We start from the raw sequence: 17740 nt of genomic DNA on the forward strand, positions 1-17740 counted from the left end.
CTGATTATAGATTTATTTTCTTTATAACTTTCTGCTACTTGCGAATTAGTTTGGAAATTTAGCCAAGCATTCAAAGTTAGCCTTTAAGGGTTGTTGTTGTGGTTGTTTTGTTTTTTTTCTCATCATGCCTACCCCCTGTTCCCCAGTTCATGGCGCAGTCCAGCTTTTTTTTTTTTTATGTTAATATTTTCTAAACTAGAGGTTCCACAACCTCTACGAACAGACGCTTGAATGGTGGCTTACACTTTCTTAATTACCTAGTGCCCTATGAAGTAATTTTTTGTACAGTCTCTCGTGAAGTAAATATTACCTATATCCCTCTACACTTGAGACAGTTTCATCATGTAGTGTACCAGCCATGTGCTTATACTGTACCAGCCTGGCGTAATATCATCCTGTGGGCACGCACATTATACTAGACCTATAACTCCATATATAATGCACACAAATCATCTTGAATCTCTTTGCTATGAACACCTCATTTTATAAATAGTTACCTGTGCAAAAGTTTTCATAATTCCTCTAGTGGTATAAGATCCAAGCAGCTTGTTTTTTCAATTTGGAACTTTTATATTAAAATAAAAAATCCTGTACTGTAATGCAATTGCCAATATCCATTTTATTTTAGAGTTCTGTGACCTGAATAAAAGCATGTTAACTATGACCTTGTGCCTTTATATGGTCCCAGATATATTGCATGTATACCCTTCCCTACAGTAAAATATAGTCACTACCAAATCTTCCTGTCTTTACCTAAAGGAAATCTCTGAAATGTTATATTTTTTTATTGATGTCACCAATATCTTGATTCACTTACCTTTGTTGACTATGAAGCCTTCCCACCACACCACGGTCTTTCCTCACCTTAATTAAGTGTTGCTTGTCACTCATGCACCTTACCAAGCTTGCATCCACATTTGTCGCCTCTTGCACTGCCTTTTTTTTTGCTGCTAGGCAAGTACATACAAGTACAGATTTGTTTCCACTTGGATTGAATTGGTTGAAATCCATAAATCAAATCAGTTAAAAATAAATTCAAAAATAGATATAAAAGTATATAAAATTATGATAAATTGCTATACTGTCTTATACTGTCAATAATAACTGCGAGCAGGAGTTAAGCTGGGTACACACTACAGGTTTTTCAGTCCACTATCTGGCCGATGCCGCGATAAACGACCGTTAGGTCCGATATCTGTCTAACAATCATGTTTCATTGTACCAAAGCTTATAGTTTGATTTCATAACTGGACAAAAAATCTTTATAAACGTCTTGCCAATTCTGCAGTGTGTACGTACTCCACACAGTCTGTCTATCAATTCTGTTGATGGCATCTCCAACAGCAATGCCTTTCTGGTCTTGTATATTTAAATTTATGATGTGGTCTCTTACGTCTCCCATGTGCTGTGTTGTCTAAATATAATAAAAAATAGTGGTCTTTTCATAGCGAATCAATAGCAAACGTTTTTTTCCTGCTCTGTCATGTGTCCCTATATGAACTGTAAACACGTCGAAATACATATCCTCCATAAAGTCTCATTTATTGATGTGACATGTGGCCAATTCTTCAATTCTATATTATATATAGAGATGGGCGGGCTCGGTTCCCCAAAAACCGAACCCACCCGAACTTTGCCTATCCGAGTACCGAGCCGAGCAGGCTCAGTACTCTCCCGCCCGCTCGGATTCCAAATCGAGGCCGAACGTCATTGTGACGTGGTCGGCTCTCGGGGCTCGGTTCTCGCGATACTTGAAAATTATAAATACCAGCCTCCACAGCAATCCATCGCCATTTGACAGAGGGAGAGAGCAGGGTGTAGTCACAGGCTGATTAGAGCAGGGACAGAGAATACAATTCTGATAACAATTGATAGAGAAGAGAGGAGGGTAGAGGAGTCTCTTTTTTTTTTTTTTTTCAATATTTGGCACTACAAGTGCTTTTGGGGTGTCCCCCATTCTTTTGCATTAATATTTCTGGCTGTCAAGTCATATTTGTCAGCAGTATCTAAAACAATTTGTAGCACTACAAGTGTGTTGGGCTCATAAGGGATTCTAAGCAGTCCACATATGAGCAGAATCAGCAACCAGGTTCTGTCACCGGTCCTGATGGTAGTTTTCCCAGTACGTCATCTGGGAAAGGCGATGTCAAACTACACAGTCTTTTGAAATCAGTCAAAAAAACACACACCCCCAAAAAATTTTACAGTGTTAAAGCGCAAAAGAAGTGTAACTGAGGAAAAGTTAAGTGCCGATTATAAAAAAAAAAAAAAAAAAAAATTGCCAACATGCCCATTCTATACACGCAGTGGCAAAGAGAGAATGAGGCCTTCACCTTTGTCTATTAGTAGCAGATCAAAAAATGTTACCGAGCCTACAAGTGGTGCACAACTACTGTTCATCATCATCATCATCATTTATTTATATAGCGCCACTGATTCCGCAGCGCTGTACAGAGAACTCATTCACATCAGTCCCTGCCCCATTGGAGCTTAGTCTAAATTCCCTAACACACACACACAGACTAGGGTCAATTTTTGATAGCAGCCAATTAACCTACTAGTATGTTTTTGAGTACTGTTACGCGTCAAAGCCGAGCTGCAAGATAACAGTAAGGCATTAGAGCAGGCCTGTCCAACCTGCGGCCCTCCAGATGTTGTGAAACTACAAGTCCCAGCATGCCCTTCCAGCTATTAACAGGTTGTCTACTGGCAAAGCATGCTGGGGCTTGTAGTTTCACAACACCTGGAGGGCTGCAGGTTGGACAGGCCTGCATTAGAGGATAATGTTTGCTCTGAATCACAAATGACACCAATCCCTGTGGAGAGTCCATCCAACAGTGGGATGTCTAATCGTGAGCATTCTGTTAGTGTACCCATAAAGAGGGACCTTTTCAGCAGTTCAGCCTTTCCTTACTGGGAAGAAAAGCAGGCCATTTGGAAACCCATGGACAAACTTGCGTTGCAATACTTTAGCTGCCCACCCTCCAGTGTGTACTCTGAACGAGTGTTCAGCATAGCACGGAACTTAGTCAGTGAGTCAGAAGGTTACTTCCCAAAAATGTGGAGAAAATTATGTTTATAAAAATAAACTACATCTTCCACGAGGAAGGTCTTCACCATCCAAGACATCCAAGCACTGACTGTTCTCTAATGGCGGATTCAAGCGGAGATGAATTGATAGTCTGTGATGATGACGTACACACTGATGAGGGTGAGGATGAAGATGATGACGATAACAGCTTTTTAAAACTTTCTATGTAAGTGTAGGGTGCAATCTACCCCCAAAGAGGAAAGAGACTTGTGGCATTTCCATATCACATACGGTCTTGAAAGGCTGCTGTTTGGCCAATTTCTCCTTAAGGGTAGGGTGTCATACACAGTGACCCCAAACTGCCTTTGTCCATTTCTATTAATATTGTACAGTCTATAACGGCTGAATTTTTTGGGTATTTTATACAACTGGAGGGGGGTCTAGAGAGACAGAAACCAAACTGTCTTTGTCCATTTCTTTACATATTTAAGTATAAGTGTAGGGTGTAATATACATCCAAAGACGATGGCTGCATTGCCAATATTCATAGATGGAGAGGAAGACAATCTGGTTTGTGTGTAGAATTAATGAAGGCCTACCAGGAATTAAACAGTTTTTTGGATAATTTATTAGCTTTACAATTACATTACTTATCCAAGAAATGGGTGGAGCACTAAATTTGGTTATTTTAGGCCCAAAAACATTGATTTTTAATCAAAATAGCAAAACAAAACCAAACAAAGCCAAAACCAAAACACGCAAGGGCGGTTTTGCAAAACCAAAACTAAAACACGAAGGTAATCCAGATCCAAAACCAAAACACGGGGGTCAGTGAGCATCTCTAATTATATACCTGTTATTTTGCTTTCTAATATATATATATATATATATATGAGAGAGAGAGAGATTCTTATTTATTTACTGATGTGTTATGTATACCTTTATTTTATGTTTTGTATAACTCTGCATTTAATTGTCTTGTGCTACTGCCAAATATATATATGGTTTTATTCCTGTACCTGTTATGGCAATTATCAAACATATGCTTGATGGTTATGACAGATGAAAATCACAGATCTGATGATAAAATGTGTAAAATAAATATTGTGTGTACGCATGAATCAGCATGCTAATCAGGACTTTCAGTTGTCGGTAAAATCATTAATGGTATTGCATCGGGAGAAATTTTCTGTAGTGTGCACCCAGCTTTTAGTGTGTGTGTGTGTGTGTGTGTGTGTGTGTAGGTATGTGTAGCGCACAGACAGATTCTGTAATTAACAAACTTGACATCAAATAATTATCCTCTAGGCTTACAATCAATATCTGTATTGGTAGTATAGTAATATAGATGCAACTAATGTTAAAACAGAAATATTAAAGATGTTTTTGTGAAAATAAAAATTGTATGCAATTGGGATTGAGGCAGCTTTGTTCCAGGGGTGGGAAATTTGGAAGGTATGTCTCATTGCAGTGGTGTACAGGTGCTCCGTGCTCTAGGGCACACGGCAATGAAGGTGTTTGGAGGGGTGGAGGGTACGGGGCAGCCTAGCACTTCAAAAGTGTCACACATGGCCACACCTCATCATAACATGTCGCACCTCCTGCTCTGATTAAAGAAAAGGCATGGTTGGGAGGTATGCAGTAGGGATTGATCTATTTTTCTGTGTGCTTACACTCTCCGATTGCAATTATAGCATACTTACCAACTTTCTTCAGCTCTCTTCCGGGAGCCTGCCGGTGGAGGTGGGCGTGAGGTGGCGAGGCCCGCCCCCTGTGACGTAATGCCGCAAACGCGTCATTTGACAGCGGGGGAGGAGCCAAATGCCGTGATTCACCGGGAATCGCAGCGCTTGGGTCCTAATTCTGCCCACTTCACTAGGAAGTGGGCAGAATTCGGGAGATTGCCACACTCTCCCGGGAGTCCGTGAGACTCTCGCAAAATGCGAGAGTCTCCCAGACATTCCGGGAGAGTTGGCAAGTATGAATTATAGCAGCTGAAATAGCTAGCAATTTTTGATTGATTTTGGGATTATGTAGAATGCTAGGAGAAGCATGGGCTGTCTTTCACTGAGACCTGTTGATAGACATGGTAATTTTTGAAAGTGAATGGAAGAAATAGTAAGGCCTAAGAAAGGTCTAGCAGCAGAGCTGGATTAAGGTGGGGGGCATGTGCCCCGGACCCCCCTCTCTCAGGGCGCCATCCAGTGCAGAAGTCCCGCTGCCAGAGACAGTTTTTAGTCTCATGCATTTTTAAATGCATGAGGCTTATCTTTCTGTGTAGACTTCAGAATGCAATATTTTTAAAAAGTGCTTAATAAAATATGATGGTGCATTATCGTACTATAAAATAAGCATAATTAAATTCAGTACCAAGACATTCATGAGTGCATTGCTACCACACTGAGGTAATATACATGTGATCCAGTTTTAGCACATGTTGCCTAATTTTTTATGATAATAAAAGATGTTCATCCACACAGCAAAATGTACAGTCCAAATTCCCTCTGTAAGGCTCAATGATTTAATGGTTTATTGGTATTATAGTTGTAAATTCAGCGAGTGGCATGTTTGGAATGCTGTACAGCATTTCATGGGTCTTAGAATTACCTAGACTTTACATTGGGAGTTTGCCCATCTATACAGCCATGTTTTAGCATGACAGACAACAGATGAACCCTCCCCTAAGTCTACGAAAAACAAAAATCAAGCTTTGACATTGGCCTTTGTGTCCATGTTTCTGGTTCATGTCATAGTAAGCACTGTACTGTGTAACAAAGTTGACTTGACACGTAATATCACTTAATCATCTGTTTTTGGCCTTCAAAAAAAATTAAAATTAAACATCTATAGCATCACCAAGAATTCCTGAGGCTTCTTGAAGTATGCAAGATATTAGCTTTTTTTCCACTGGTAGTTTAATTTACAGTGTGTAAAGACTACTACTGCTGGACTGTACTATTAAAATATGTTAAAAAAAACTGTAGCACCAGCATAAACAATCACAGCTGCCAGAATCCACCTCTACCCCGATTAATGCTTCACCTATGAATTGAAATGTCCTTACTTCCAAAGCTCCTTCATTTAGTAACATGGGAAATGCTTAATCCATTGGTAATGAATATTAATTTGTGCTCCAACAAACTACAGTCAAATGGCAAGTACCCCATGTTTGGGAACTTGGATTCCTTTAACTCTTTCCCATGCTTAAAAAATAGTTTGTACATCTCAGGTGTGACAGTGGGGCCTTCGCAGGTGACATACTTCTTTCTCTGACGAATCCTCAGGAGTCTTTACCCGCCCTATATAAACTTATGGATGAATATGGCTGGCTATAAAATTAATTTTGTTAAATCTGAGGCCATGCTCCTCCACGCTTCCCCCTCCCTTGGGACCAGTTTACAGACTAATTTCGCACTACGCTGGCAGGTAAATAAGATCAAATATCTTGGAGTTTATATCGCCTTGTCCCATGAGAGATTGTATCAGGAATACTTTTCCCCCCCTTCTGTCAAAAATCAAACAGGACTTGGAAGAGCTATATCATATCGTGGCTGGGGAGGATTATTGCTATTAAGATGAACTTGGTCCCTAAACTTCTGTATCTTTTCCAGACTCTTCCGGTGAGGGTCCCCGATTCTGTGTTTAGGGACTTATATTCCTCCTTCCTAAAGTTTATATGGTGTGCCAAGCCCCCTAGAATCTCGATAGCAGTGCTTAAAAAGCCCAGGGCCCGGGGAGACAGGAGCTTTCCAGACATTAAATTCTATTATTTGGCATCCCATTTGACCCAGGTGGCGGTAATCTATGCGCCTTACCAGTCCATAGCCTGGGTGGACCTGGAGACCCACTATGTTGGGGTCCCCTCCATGGCATCACTCTGGGGTTTTGCTAATATAGATAGGCCACCAACAGCCTCCTCTCTTCAATCTCTTAAATTCAGCTTATCCCTCTGGGATTCATGCCGGGTCAAATATAAATTGTCCTCCCGTGTCTCGCCCCTGACTCCTCTCTGAGGCAACCCACACTTCCCTCCTGGCAATTCAAAGCAGCAATTTAAACATTGGATAAAGGCGGGAATACGGGTGGTTTCGGACCTGGTGGTTAATCAAACTTGGGCTTCTATGTCAGAACTTTATCATAATTTTGAACCGTTTCGTCCGCTTCTTTTTGAGTACTTCCAGGTTCGACACTTCGCCATGTCTTTGCCCCCCCAGGAGGCTCTCCGGGCCCCGACCTCCTTTGAATACATGTGTTTACACTCACCTCTCACTAAAGGGATGATCTCCCAGATCTATAACTGGCTCATAGATTATACTTTCGATACTCCAGGCCGACATGAGCGGGAATGGGAAAATGACTTGGGTCCACCTCCAGACGACTTTTATGCTGGGAAGAGGTCAGGGAGGGGATTGCCAAGAGCTCGATCTCTATATTAATTAAGGAAACTGCCTACAAAGTGTACTATAGGTGATACTACACTCCTGATAAGCTGTCTCGAATGTTTCCTACGCCACTCCGAACTGCTGGCGGGAATGTGGCCAGAGAGGTACGATGCTACATATATGGTGGACCTGCCCTCGCATAGTTCCTTTCTGGAACATGGTTCTTACACTTATAAACTCTGTGTCAGAACAACAGATAAGTAAGGACCCCTGGTCATTCCTTCTCTCTCGCCCTATACCTGATGAGAGTGCGTCCTCTAACAAGCTTATCTCCCACATCTTGGCAGCTGCTAAATCCCTAATGGCAAAATACTGGAAAGACCCCAGGGCTCCCTCTATGCAGGAATTACGGTCATACATAGGACATGTCGCAAGCATGGAGAGTATAACGTGCTACCTTCATGATAAATCATATAATTTTGATAAAGTGTGGGCTCCGTGGTACTTACTAGAAAGCCGTAGCTGCCTATCCAATGCGGCTCCTCCTCCTGCAGATGGAACATAGTTCTTGGGCCGCCTCTCGACCCCCCCCTACCCCAGGCTGGATATGGCGCGCTGCTGGTGAGTAATGTCTTTATGCTATTTCTTTTTTGGGTAGCCAATGTAATTGTGTATCCCAGCTTTTTCTAGCAACGTTCCAAGTTTGCTTGCTTATTTATTTATTAGCTATATTGTTAACAATACTTGTGCCTTTCTTCCCCCCACCCTCACTTCCCCTCTTACCCTTCCCACTCTTATAAAAGTATAAAACTAAGAGGAGACATCTTGATTATTAAGATTTTTTTCTTGTCAAAAATGTTGTCGGTACTGTTCCTGTTGTTTCCTCTTGAAATAAAGAGTTTAAAAAAAAAAATAGTTTGTAATATTAAATTGTAATATTATTGGTGAGGTATGGTAAATGTCCTTGAGTCTTATAAAAAACAAAACGACAATTGTGATCAGATTCCGACATGTATAATGTCCATTTCTCTGTATGATATGACCATGACCCTTGATATAATGTCCTTAACTTCCACGCTGTATGCATTTCAGAGGTGTGCCTGTTTTGGTTTAATGCATGAACACCTTACCCACAATAAAGTTGCCTTTTGTCTGTGTCAGGAAGTAGTTCTCTTTGGATATTTCCCTGTGAACTGACCAAGCTAGTGTCTGAATGTTGTGGTGTCTCCTGTTTGTGTACATGTCAATACTTCCTGGTTTTTCACAGCAGTCATGGCTCTTGCTTTTTTCCTCCCTAGAATTTAGACTACGGGTTTATTTACTAAACTGTGGGTTTGAAAAAGTGGAGATGTTGCCTATAGCAACCAATCAGATTCTAGACGTCATTTTGTTGAATGTACTAAATAAATGATAATTAGAATCTGATTTGTTGCTATAGGTAACATCTCCACTTTTTCAAACCCGCAGTTTAGTAAATATACTCCCTAATGTTCATTAGTAAAGGAATGTGTAATTGGAGATTGGTTTTATAGCTATATATAGTATTTGGGATTAAAAACAAAGCTTAATTATTTAAATGCATTGTCCAAAATTCATCATTCAGCATTTCATGTTAGTAAAATCTAACTAAGGAAATAAGTAATTATGCAGTTTCATAAAATAACAACATTAAAAATTAGTAGTTGGTAGAAGTGGTTAATTTATATAGTGACAAATATGGCCAAATCTATTCATGACCTTCCCTCTGGAATTGGGCAGGTTAAGAGTCACCAGCTTACACAAGTTTCTAAGCGCTTCTTTCCTGACTTTGCAAATGTCCAGCTGCACAGAGAATGCTTTGTTTACATCCAGAGAGTAAGTGGCAGGGAGCAGTCTGCACTTTCCATTTCCCCTTGCATTGTTCACAAATGGAGCACCAAAGCCCTGTGTCCTGGAGCTGATCCTTTGCAATCCCTAAATGATCAATTTTAAAATACAAATGTCTGAGTGATTTATGTAAATTATATTGACCTTGACATTACGTTTGGCGCTGACAAAACACTAGTGAAAACCCAGCCGTATACTAAATCTTCATGGTGTCTATTAAAATACCATATTAGGAAAGAGTAACTCGTGAAACGTGTACGCCAAGTAAATTTAAAGATTATATTGGGATATGTAAAGTAACCTATTTCCTTGTGCCTTAATACTAATTATCCAGCCTTCTCTAAATAGCATAACACATTTCTTTATCTGGTATATCATGTGTAAAAAATGTTTTTATTATTAGTAATCCCATACCCTCGCGCTCCCCCGTCACATAGCTAAGTATATGGCTGGAGATGGAATACAGTGTAGTCACCATGCATTTGTCACTTAAATTAAGTTAGTCCACACTGTATATCCAGCATAGCAAATGGCAAAACTGTTGTTTTGGCAACTGGCAACGGTCAAACCAGAGACACCATTGAAAATAGTTTGAAAATGAAAGTGACACCAGTATATAATGCTACATTCATTTGTAATATAAGCAGGTCACTAAATGGTGTTAGATGGTTCCTAAGCTATAGTATAATGTGCTTAGTGTGTTTTGCCCCGTCCAGGTTACACATTTCGAACGTGCCTCCTGTTTGTTTGATTTGCTGTCTTTGTACACTAAGAACTTTTTTTTATATAATATATATTTATATGTGAGGTTATTTATGTGTGCAAGATGTATTTATACGTAGACACATACATTTTACACAGTCTTATCTGTTATCTAGTATAATACCCCCAGCGCTCTATTATTATTATTATTATTATTATTATTATTATTATTATCGTTTATTTGTAAGGTTCCACAAGGTTTCCGCAGCGCCGTACATGGTACAAACAGTAGACTATACAGGGTAAAACAGTACAGGACAATAAACACAAAGTACCAGTACTTCAGAAACTCCAGGCAGGCAGATACAGTAGAGACGGAGCAGAAGAACAGGTATGGAGACAGGAGGAAAGAGGGCCCTGCTCATTCGAGCTTACATCCTGAGGGAGGGTAAACAAAGTCAGGCACAAAAGGGAGCCAGTGAAGCAACGGGGAGAGAGAAAGGGGGCAGGGGAGAACCAGAAGAGGTGAGAGGTTAAGTGGATGGTTGGTAGGCCTTAAGGAACAGGTGAGTTTTAAGAGCCCGCTTGAAGGAGCACAGATTGGATGAGAGACGAATGGAGCGAGGGAGGTCGTTCCAGTGAAGGGGGGCAGCACGGGAGAAGTCTTGGATTCTAGAGTGGGAAGAGGTGATCAGAGTGGAGGAGAGGCGGCAATCATTGGCCGAGCGCAGGGAGCGGCCGGGAGTGTGAATGGAGAGGAGGTTAGAGATGTAAGGGGCAGTAGACTGAAAGAGAGCCTTGTAAGTGGTGGTGAGGAGTTTGAAAAGGATTCTGTAGGGGAAGGGGAGCCAGTGTAAGGAAAGACAGAGAGGGGAGGCAGAGGAGGAGCGGCGTGAGAGGAAGATGAGTCTCACAGAGTATAGAGCGGAGGGGGGCAAGGTGGGAGCAGGGGAGGCCAGAAAGGAGGAGGTTGCAGTAGTCGAGATGGGAGATGATGAGAGCATGGATGAGAACTCTACCCACTTTACATTCAGTGCAATTAATTCAAATACCTTATACACCATTTATACATAAACCTATAACCTAAAATAAAGCTAGACCTTGATGGAAAGGCTTATCTGCTGCTCCAATGTGAAGCTCTTCAACCAGCAAGAGATACACCAGAGATTATAAACAAACAAGCAGAGCAACAATGGTACAGTATCAAATATACCAGAGACTGGAATGCACAATAAGTCCTGCACACTTCAAATTAAATTCATGAAGGCTTATCTCAAAGATAGGTTCTATGAAATAATTCAAGAGTTATCTTTATAGTCTGGGCAATGTGTATATTCTTGTCTGGACAACCCAGTTCCCAGATATAAACAGATCAATTGGCTGTATAGAACCTCTTTAGAAACATTTTATTTTATTAGAAACACAATTAAAAACTGTACAATGTGATATACCTGTAGCATATACAGGCATTTCGGAAAACCATAAACAGCCCGGTTTACCACAACAGAATAATAAATATGATAAAAATAAGAAAAGACCAAAAGTAGGTCCTTGTGGGTCGTCTTAGTTCTTACACTCAGTGGTGCATGTTGTTGCCACATTCGGTGATTGTCAGCAACTTCTTTCTCAAACCACGTTACTTACAATCTCAAAAATGTTGCAACATCATGTTTAAGTTTAAGCACTAAGAAGACCTGTAAAGTTTTTGTTTGAGCCATATTGGGCTCAACCACTAGTCATGAGTATGAAGTCTATCAATTTGCGTTTCATCCCACAAATTAGCTGCCTTAGGCGATGGTTACACTCTAAGTTAGAAATACAGTTGTATGATTTTTCAGTGAAAATGTTCCTCTACATGGAACAGAATTATGGCTGAAACTAACATAAAAATGGCAATTTAGCACTTGGGTGTTTCCTGCTAAATGTTAATTGGCAAAATAGTCAGTCTTTTGTAACAAGATGTGAGATTCAGCCAAATCGAACCATATGGATTCTGTGCACCCCTAGTCACAACTAACTGTATTAATTATGTTCTTACTAGTATGTTTTACTGTTCGTTCTCCATCACTTTTACCCGTCTTCCCCCCCCCTCTTCACTGCTATAAATGCGCTGCATATTTTGTGGTTTAATCAAACAGATTTCTTGTACACAGCTCTTTGAATAGTTTCCTGCCACAACAAATTTGGAGTTAATGCTTTCAAAATGTGGTATATGAAATGTGTAATATAATAGTTTTTTTTTTATTATACCCTTTTAATGGTTTCCTTAATCTAGTAATTAGTGAAGCAACACTGTAGTGAACCTTCAGAAGTCCCACAGGGCTGCATTTGTTGATGTTTTCCTTGGCACTTGAACATGGAAAGAGGAAATAATATTGGACTGATTGCAGGGTGTATAGGATCAGACAAGTTTCCAAGTAGAGGAGCTTGGCATGCTGCATTGTTTTCTCCTCATTTGTCCTCCGCTTCATTTCCTATGCTGTGTGTAGCCTTCATCCTTGCAGCTTTAGAACTGCATCCTGTTTCCTTCCTTTCAACCAACGTCACGCTCTGACATTCTTGGGCCATTCTTTGTCCAGTTGTCTTTTAGCTAAAGAGCCTCTATAATTTAATGCATGTTTATGTGTGGAATGCTTCCTTGCATTGATGTGTGATGATATCCTCTTGAGCAGTGTCCTACTAGTTTCAATATGAGCTCCTTTGGTTAACTTTTAAGCAGTATCATCATGTTTGTTTGCAAGGTGCATAAAACTCTGCAGCGTCGCAGATGTGCGACAGAGGGTAGAGCGAGCAGAGCTTATAGTCTAGAGGAGAGGGCAATGAGACAATAGGAACTAGTGCGGATAGGGGATTGTATTCAGTAGAACACTCAGAGGGAGTAGTATCAAGTGGGGATATGATTGGCTATAGTGAGGATGTGGGATCAGTGATTAAATCTTTTATGGCTGTTTCATTTTTGTATGTAACAGCATTTCACAATGTATTTTAATGTAATCTAAGGCGAAAGGGTTCAACTTGTTATAAAATGTCCTTTCTTGTATTTTGGATTTTCTTGCACTCTTTACAAAAAGTCTGCATTCTAGATGCTGCATTTTAATACTGAACATCGCAGTCATTGAGTACATTATGTGACTGTCTTCATGGTTCCTCTGTGGACTTCATACTGACCATTTTTTTAAAAAAAAAATGTTTACATTGTTTAAAATACATCCGTTCTGCAATCCCAGATTTTGCTTTTTGGGAGTTATATTGGCGACGTATCCTTATGTAGCCAGCAGTTTTTGTCAATATGGGATAGACCTTATCGGAAATATGGCGGCATAAGACAAAAAATAAAACAAACTGTTCATCCTACTCTAAAACGCAAGACATAAAAAATATATATGTTTAAAGGAAACAGTTAGAATCAAGCGGGATCTCTCCAGTTTGGCCTACCGCAGACAGTAGGAACAGGGGTCAAACTTCAAGATTGGTTATTACAATCTCCTGGCTTTCAGATGCATGAAAATGTAGCCATGACCTTGACCTAGAACAAAATCCAAGAACTACACAACCAGATCACCATTTTGAATATTTGTTGATAATGCAAATGTATTAATACGGAGTAACCAGTCCAATTATTAATAGACCATTTTAATATGAGGCCACCTTGATATGATATAGAACAGAAGTTAAGATTTAGTCCTATAATTTTGTAGTTGGATTTGACAAGTCTGACTTAAAATGTGATGTCTATTAATTTGATTCCTCTGGTATATTTCTAGAGACCCCTTGAAATAATTTGAAACCAACCAAGCGAATAACTTTCAAAAGAATGCTGTAGAAAAAAATCTGTAATCTTTAACCACCTGACGATTTATAGATCAATTGGAAACCTCTCACCATGAATCAACACATCCTGTTGAATTTGTAGTTAAAAAGTATGAATTTCCAGAAGTGTTTCTTAGTGTTTTCTTGTGTGTCTAGCGCTGCTTTTTTTTCTGCCAGAGAAAGGCTTTTGGTTACAGATACAGATGTGTCAATATATATTTTAATGGTTGGAAATACTGCTGTCGTCATATTGTCTATGCAGCACAATTTTTTTTAATGCACAATCTTGTTGCTAAACACCACAAGCACAGATACGTTTTTTTACTTTCAATATCTTGGCTAGCCACATGGATTGCTGTTGAATCATTGTAAATGTGAGGTTGCAGTGAGAACTTCAGTTTGCACTAAATAACAAATGCAGGGAATAATAAACACTTTTAATTTTACTTTAATGAATTGGTAACCTGTGTCCAGAGCGGAGGTAAGTCAGTCACTTGCAAAAAAACGAAACCCCACATTCATCAGTGTTTTATGGTTACGTCTGCTCAGAAACAGATGCTACACTGTTTAATATAAAACTAAAAATGAGCAACTTGCACCCTCCCCAAATACTCAACCAGTCCATTCATTAAACAGTTTGGGCTGGTTACCAGTGTCAGAGAGAGACCACAAATGAGGGATCCTCTTGATATAGTGAAAAGCAGCTCCAGGATGGTTAGTGCCTTATGGGGAAGAGGGCCTGGGTAAATAAATGCTGAGATGCCTGTAGTGATGATAATACGCTTTGAGAAACACACTTGACATGATGCTCTTTTCCTTAGAGAGTTAATGTATGTTGTACCCCGTTAACTGACGATTTCTACTATTGCAACATTGGGGATATTGAAGGAAGATTAATTTTTAAAGCTCCTTTTCCTGGTTTTAACTGATTTATTCGCTCTTGCATGTAGTTTTATGCAGCAATGTTAGGTTACTCTTCAGGAAATTAGTACTATTTCAACAGTCTCCATTAATGTCCATACTGTATTGTTATATTGTTATCATAATATATTGTGTCTAATATTAAATCCTTATTCTATGTTTTATTTTTGTTTTCCAGTGACAGAAGCTGGTTTTGGTGCAGATATTGGGATGGAGAAGTTTTTCAATATTAAGTGCAGAGCTTCTGGCTTGGTTCCCAATGTGGTGGTTCTTGTTGCTACCATTAGAGCTTTGAAGATGCATGGAGGAGGACCCAATGTAAGTTCATATGATTTTTGTTTTTCATGCTCCAGGAGGAAACTGTTTCATTTTATTACAAAGTAAAGATAGATTGGTAAATTTGTTTAGTGAGATTAGTGTATATCGCCTCCACACAGGATCTGAGCCTTAATAATGTAAAGTGTACACTACTTTTAAAATCCCCAGATATACAAGACCTTAAATGATAAAAGAATTGTCTATTACTTCACTAGTGCGAGACAGGAAGGTGGCTTAAAGGACTTATAGTACAGCAGCCAACTGAAAAATACACCCTTCTTTAAAAATTGTGTAATAAATAAAAGTACATACGGTACTTGAGTAATTATACATCTGATATTAAAAGCAGTATTCCCTTTATGGCTATTGTCCCAATTATACCTTTTTCCTGTAATGGAGCTTTTTGGGGATTACTTAACAAAACTCACTTTTAAAATACAAAGAAAAAAAATCCCCCCAATATACTGCTATGAGGTAGTAAAATATCCACTATTCTACTTATACATAACAATGCAAAATTCTCATTTACACACATTTGCAAATGCGTTATAAGCCACCTGCCACTTCACAGCGCTTCTGCTAATAGGGTGGTTCTAACTTTAAACAACGAGTCCCTATATATTGGGTCATACATTCATGTGTTTCTAAATTGAGAGCAAAGGTACCAAGATGTCCCCCAAAAGCCTCCAAATGGCAATAAAGGACAAGTAATCCCCATCAGCAACTGATACGACATATGCCCCTCAAACAACAATACAGAAATGGAAGTTGCTCAATCAGTTTTTATTTTAGAAGCAGGTGCTTGAAAGGGTGAGGTTAACCAGAAAGGAAAAAGGACAGAGAAATCACCAAGCACACTGCTATGAACTAGTAAAAGAGCCACTTTTCTACTTGTACATAAAAATGCTGAATTCTCAGTTACAGATGTTTCAAATGCATGATGAGCCATGTGTGCCTAGTCATGGTGCTTCTAGTCATCGGGTGATCCTGACTCTAAACAATGACAATGTGATCCTATAAATTGATTGAGCAACTTCCATTTCTGTATTTTTGTTTGAGCGGCATAGTCTGGTATCGGTAGCTGATGGGCGGTGCTGGTCCTCTATTGCCATTTAGAGACTTTTGGGGTACCTCTTAGTAAGTTGGCTCCCCATTTGAAAACAAATGAATGTATAACCATGTATATAAGGACTCTCACTGATTAGAGTTATGACCACACTATTAAGAAAACACCCGTGAAGTGGCGGGTGGCTTATTGTGCATTTGCAAATGTTTGTAAATGTGAATCGTGCATTTTTATGTACAAGTAGAATAACAGCTCTTATACTAGTTCATAGCAGTGTGCTGGGAATTTTTCCCTCCCCCCCCCCCCTTCCTCTCTGGATAACCCTACCCTTTCAAGCTCTTGCTCTGGATATATAAATTGATTGAGCAACTTCCATTTCTGTAGTTTTTAAAATACATTTCAGGTTTTTTCACCAACGTACTGTATACACACTCCCCAAAAATACTTGCACCCCCCCCCCTTCCCCACACACACACACATAGGTTGTTTTTATTTATCTGTATGCAGATGCCAGGAATAATGGGAGACATACATTGATCTATGTTAGACATTATCTGTCTGTATGTTATAATATACACCACTCTATATGACTTTATAATGTACGTGGTGTCCTATATTTTCAGGTTACTGCTGGGGCTCCACTAGCAAAAGAATACACGGAAGAGGTAATGAAAAAAAATAAATCTATAAAGGTTTCTTATTTTGTAAATGAAAGCAAGAACAGATATATTTCTTCAATGTTACTGTTTTTCGCATTTTCTTACAGTAATTTTCTTTCTCAACTTTTTCCTGGGACCTGTCTCTTGAAGTGGGCAGTTCTGTGTATGCATAGACTATAGACATTTTCATAAAAAGGGAAATTAAAATAAGATTACTGTGATTTGTGCTCTAGAGCATAGCAATCTGTGTGTTCCCAGGAAAAACTAATATAAACAATTTTTTTTACAAAATATTTTCTTGCATACTGAGGATTGTTTTTCCTAGTGGATACTATGAGACACGAGTGACAAATGATGTAACGTGCTGGATATAGTATTGTTGTGTGCTCTAGGATAGAGTGAGACCTAATAATAAAATATTCATTAGTGCAAAGTGTGTGCATGTCTCTGCATACTGCATGCATGATAGACTTTTAACGTTGGTGAAGGCATAATGGCTGCGGATGTTAGTTACCTGGAAGTAAACACGATCATGTAGTTATATATAATATAACACTGATTTTGAATTGGTGCCATAATAGAATATTTCAGTTGTAGACATAAGAGGTAATTTTCGAAGCACAACTCGGCATCTCTGCAGTACAAATGCTGCTTTGGCACCACTGTGGGTCTTGTGTCAAACAAATGCACCTAGATTTCCTCCTTGGCCTGTAGGTTTGCAAAGCAATATGTCTGTTCTAATGGAGGAGCAACGTATGTACAGGCAGTGTGACTGTGTCTAATGAAAGTACAGAAGATTACACTTTGTGATCTTTTTGTAATGAGATAAAGGGTTTAGAAGGGTGCATTTTCAGGGATGTTTTCTTGCTGTGCAGACTATTTCCAATTACTGAAAATGACTTGTCCTATACTATTCATGGGACAGTGTACTGTGCAAAAAAAAAGTTGAAAAATGACTATTATTATTATTAATTTTTATTTATAA

General features: G+C 39.3%; 1 protein-coding gene across 3 annotated transcripts in view; it reads left to right on the plus strand.

The window, feature by feature from the left end:
• Nucleotides 1-17740, plus strand: part of MTHFD1L (methylenetetrahydrofolate dehydrogenase (NADP+ dependent) 1 like) — a 399678-nt gene that overhangs the window by 78925 nt on the left and 303013 nt on the right. For all 3 annotated transcript variants that reach the window (XM_075203628.1, XM_075203626.1, XM_075203627.1), the window contains exons 21-22: nt 14891-15030; nt 16720-16761. In XM_075203628.1, coding sequence (XP_075059729.1) covers nt 14891-15030; nt 16720-16761 — 182 coding nt within the window. The remainder of the gene's footprint in view (nt 1-14890; nt 15031-16719; nt 16762-17740) is intronic.

This window comes from Mixophyes fleayi, chromosome 3 (genome assembly GCF_038048845.1).
Source record: "Mixophyes fleayi isolate aMixFle1 chromosome 3, aMixFle1.hap1, whole genome shotgun sequence".
NCBI classification, from domain to species: Eukaryota; Metazoa; Chordata; class Amphibia; order Anura; family Limnodynastidae; genus Mixophyes; species Mixophyes fleayi.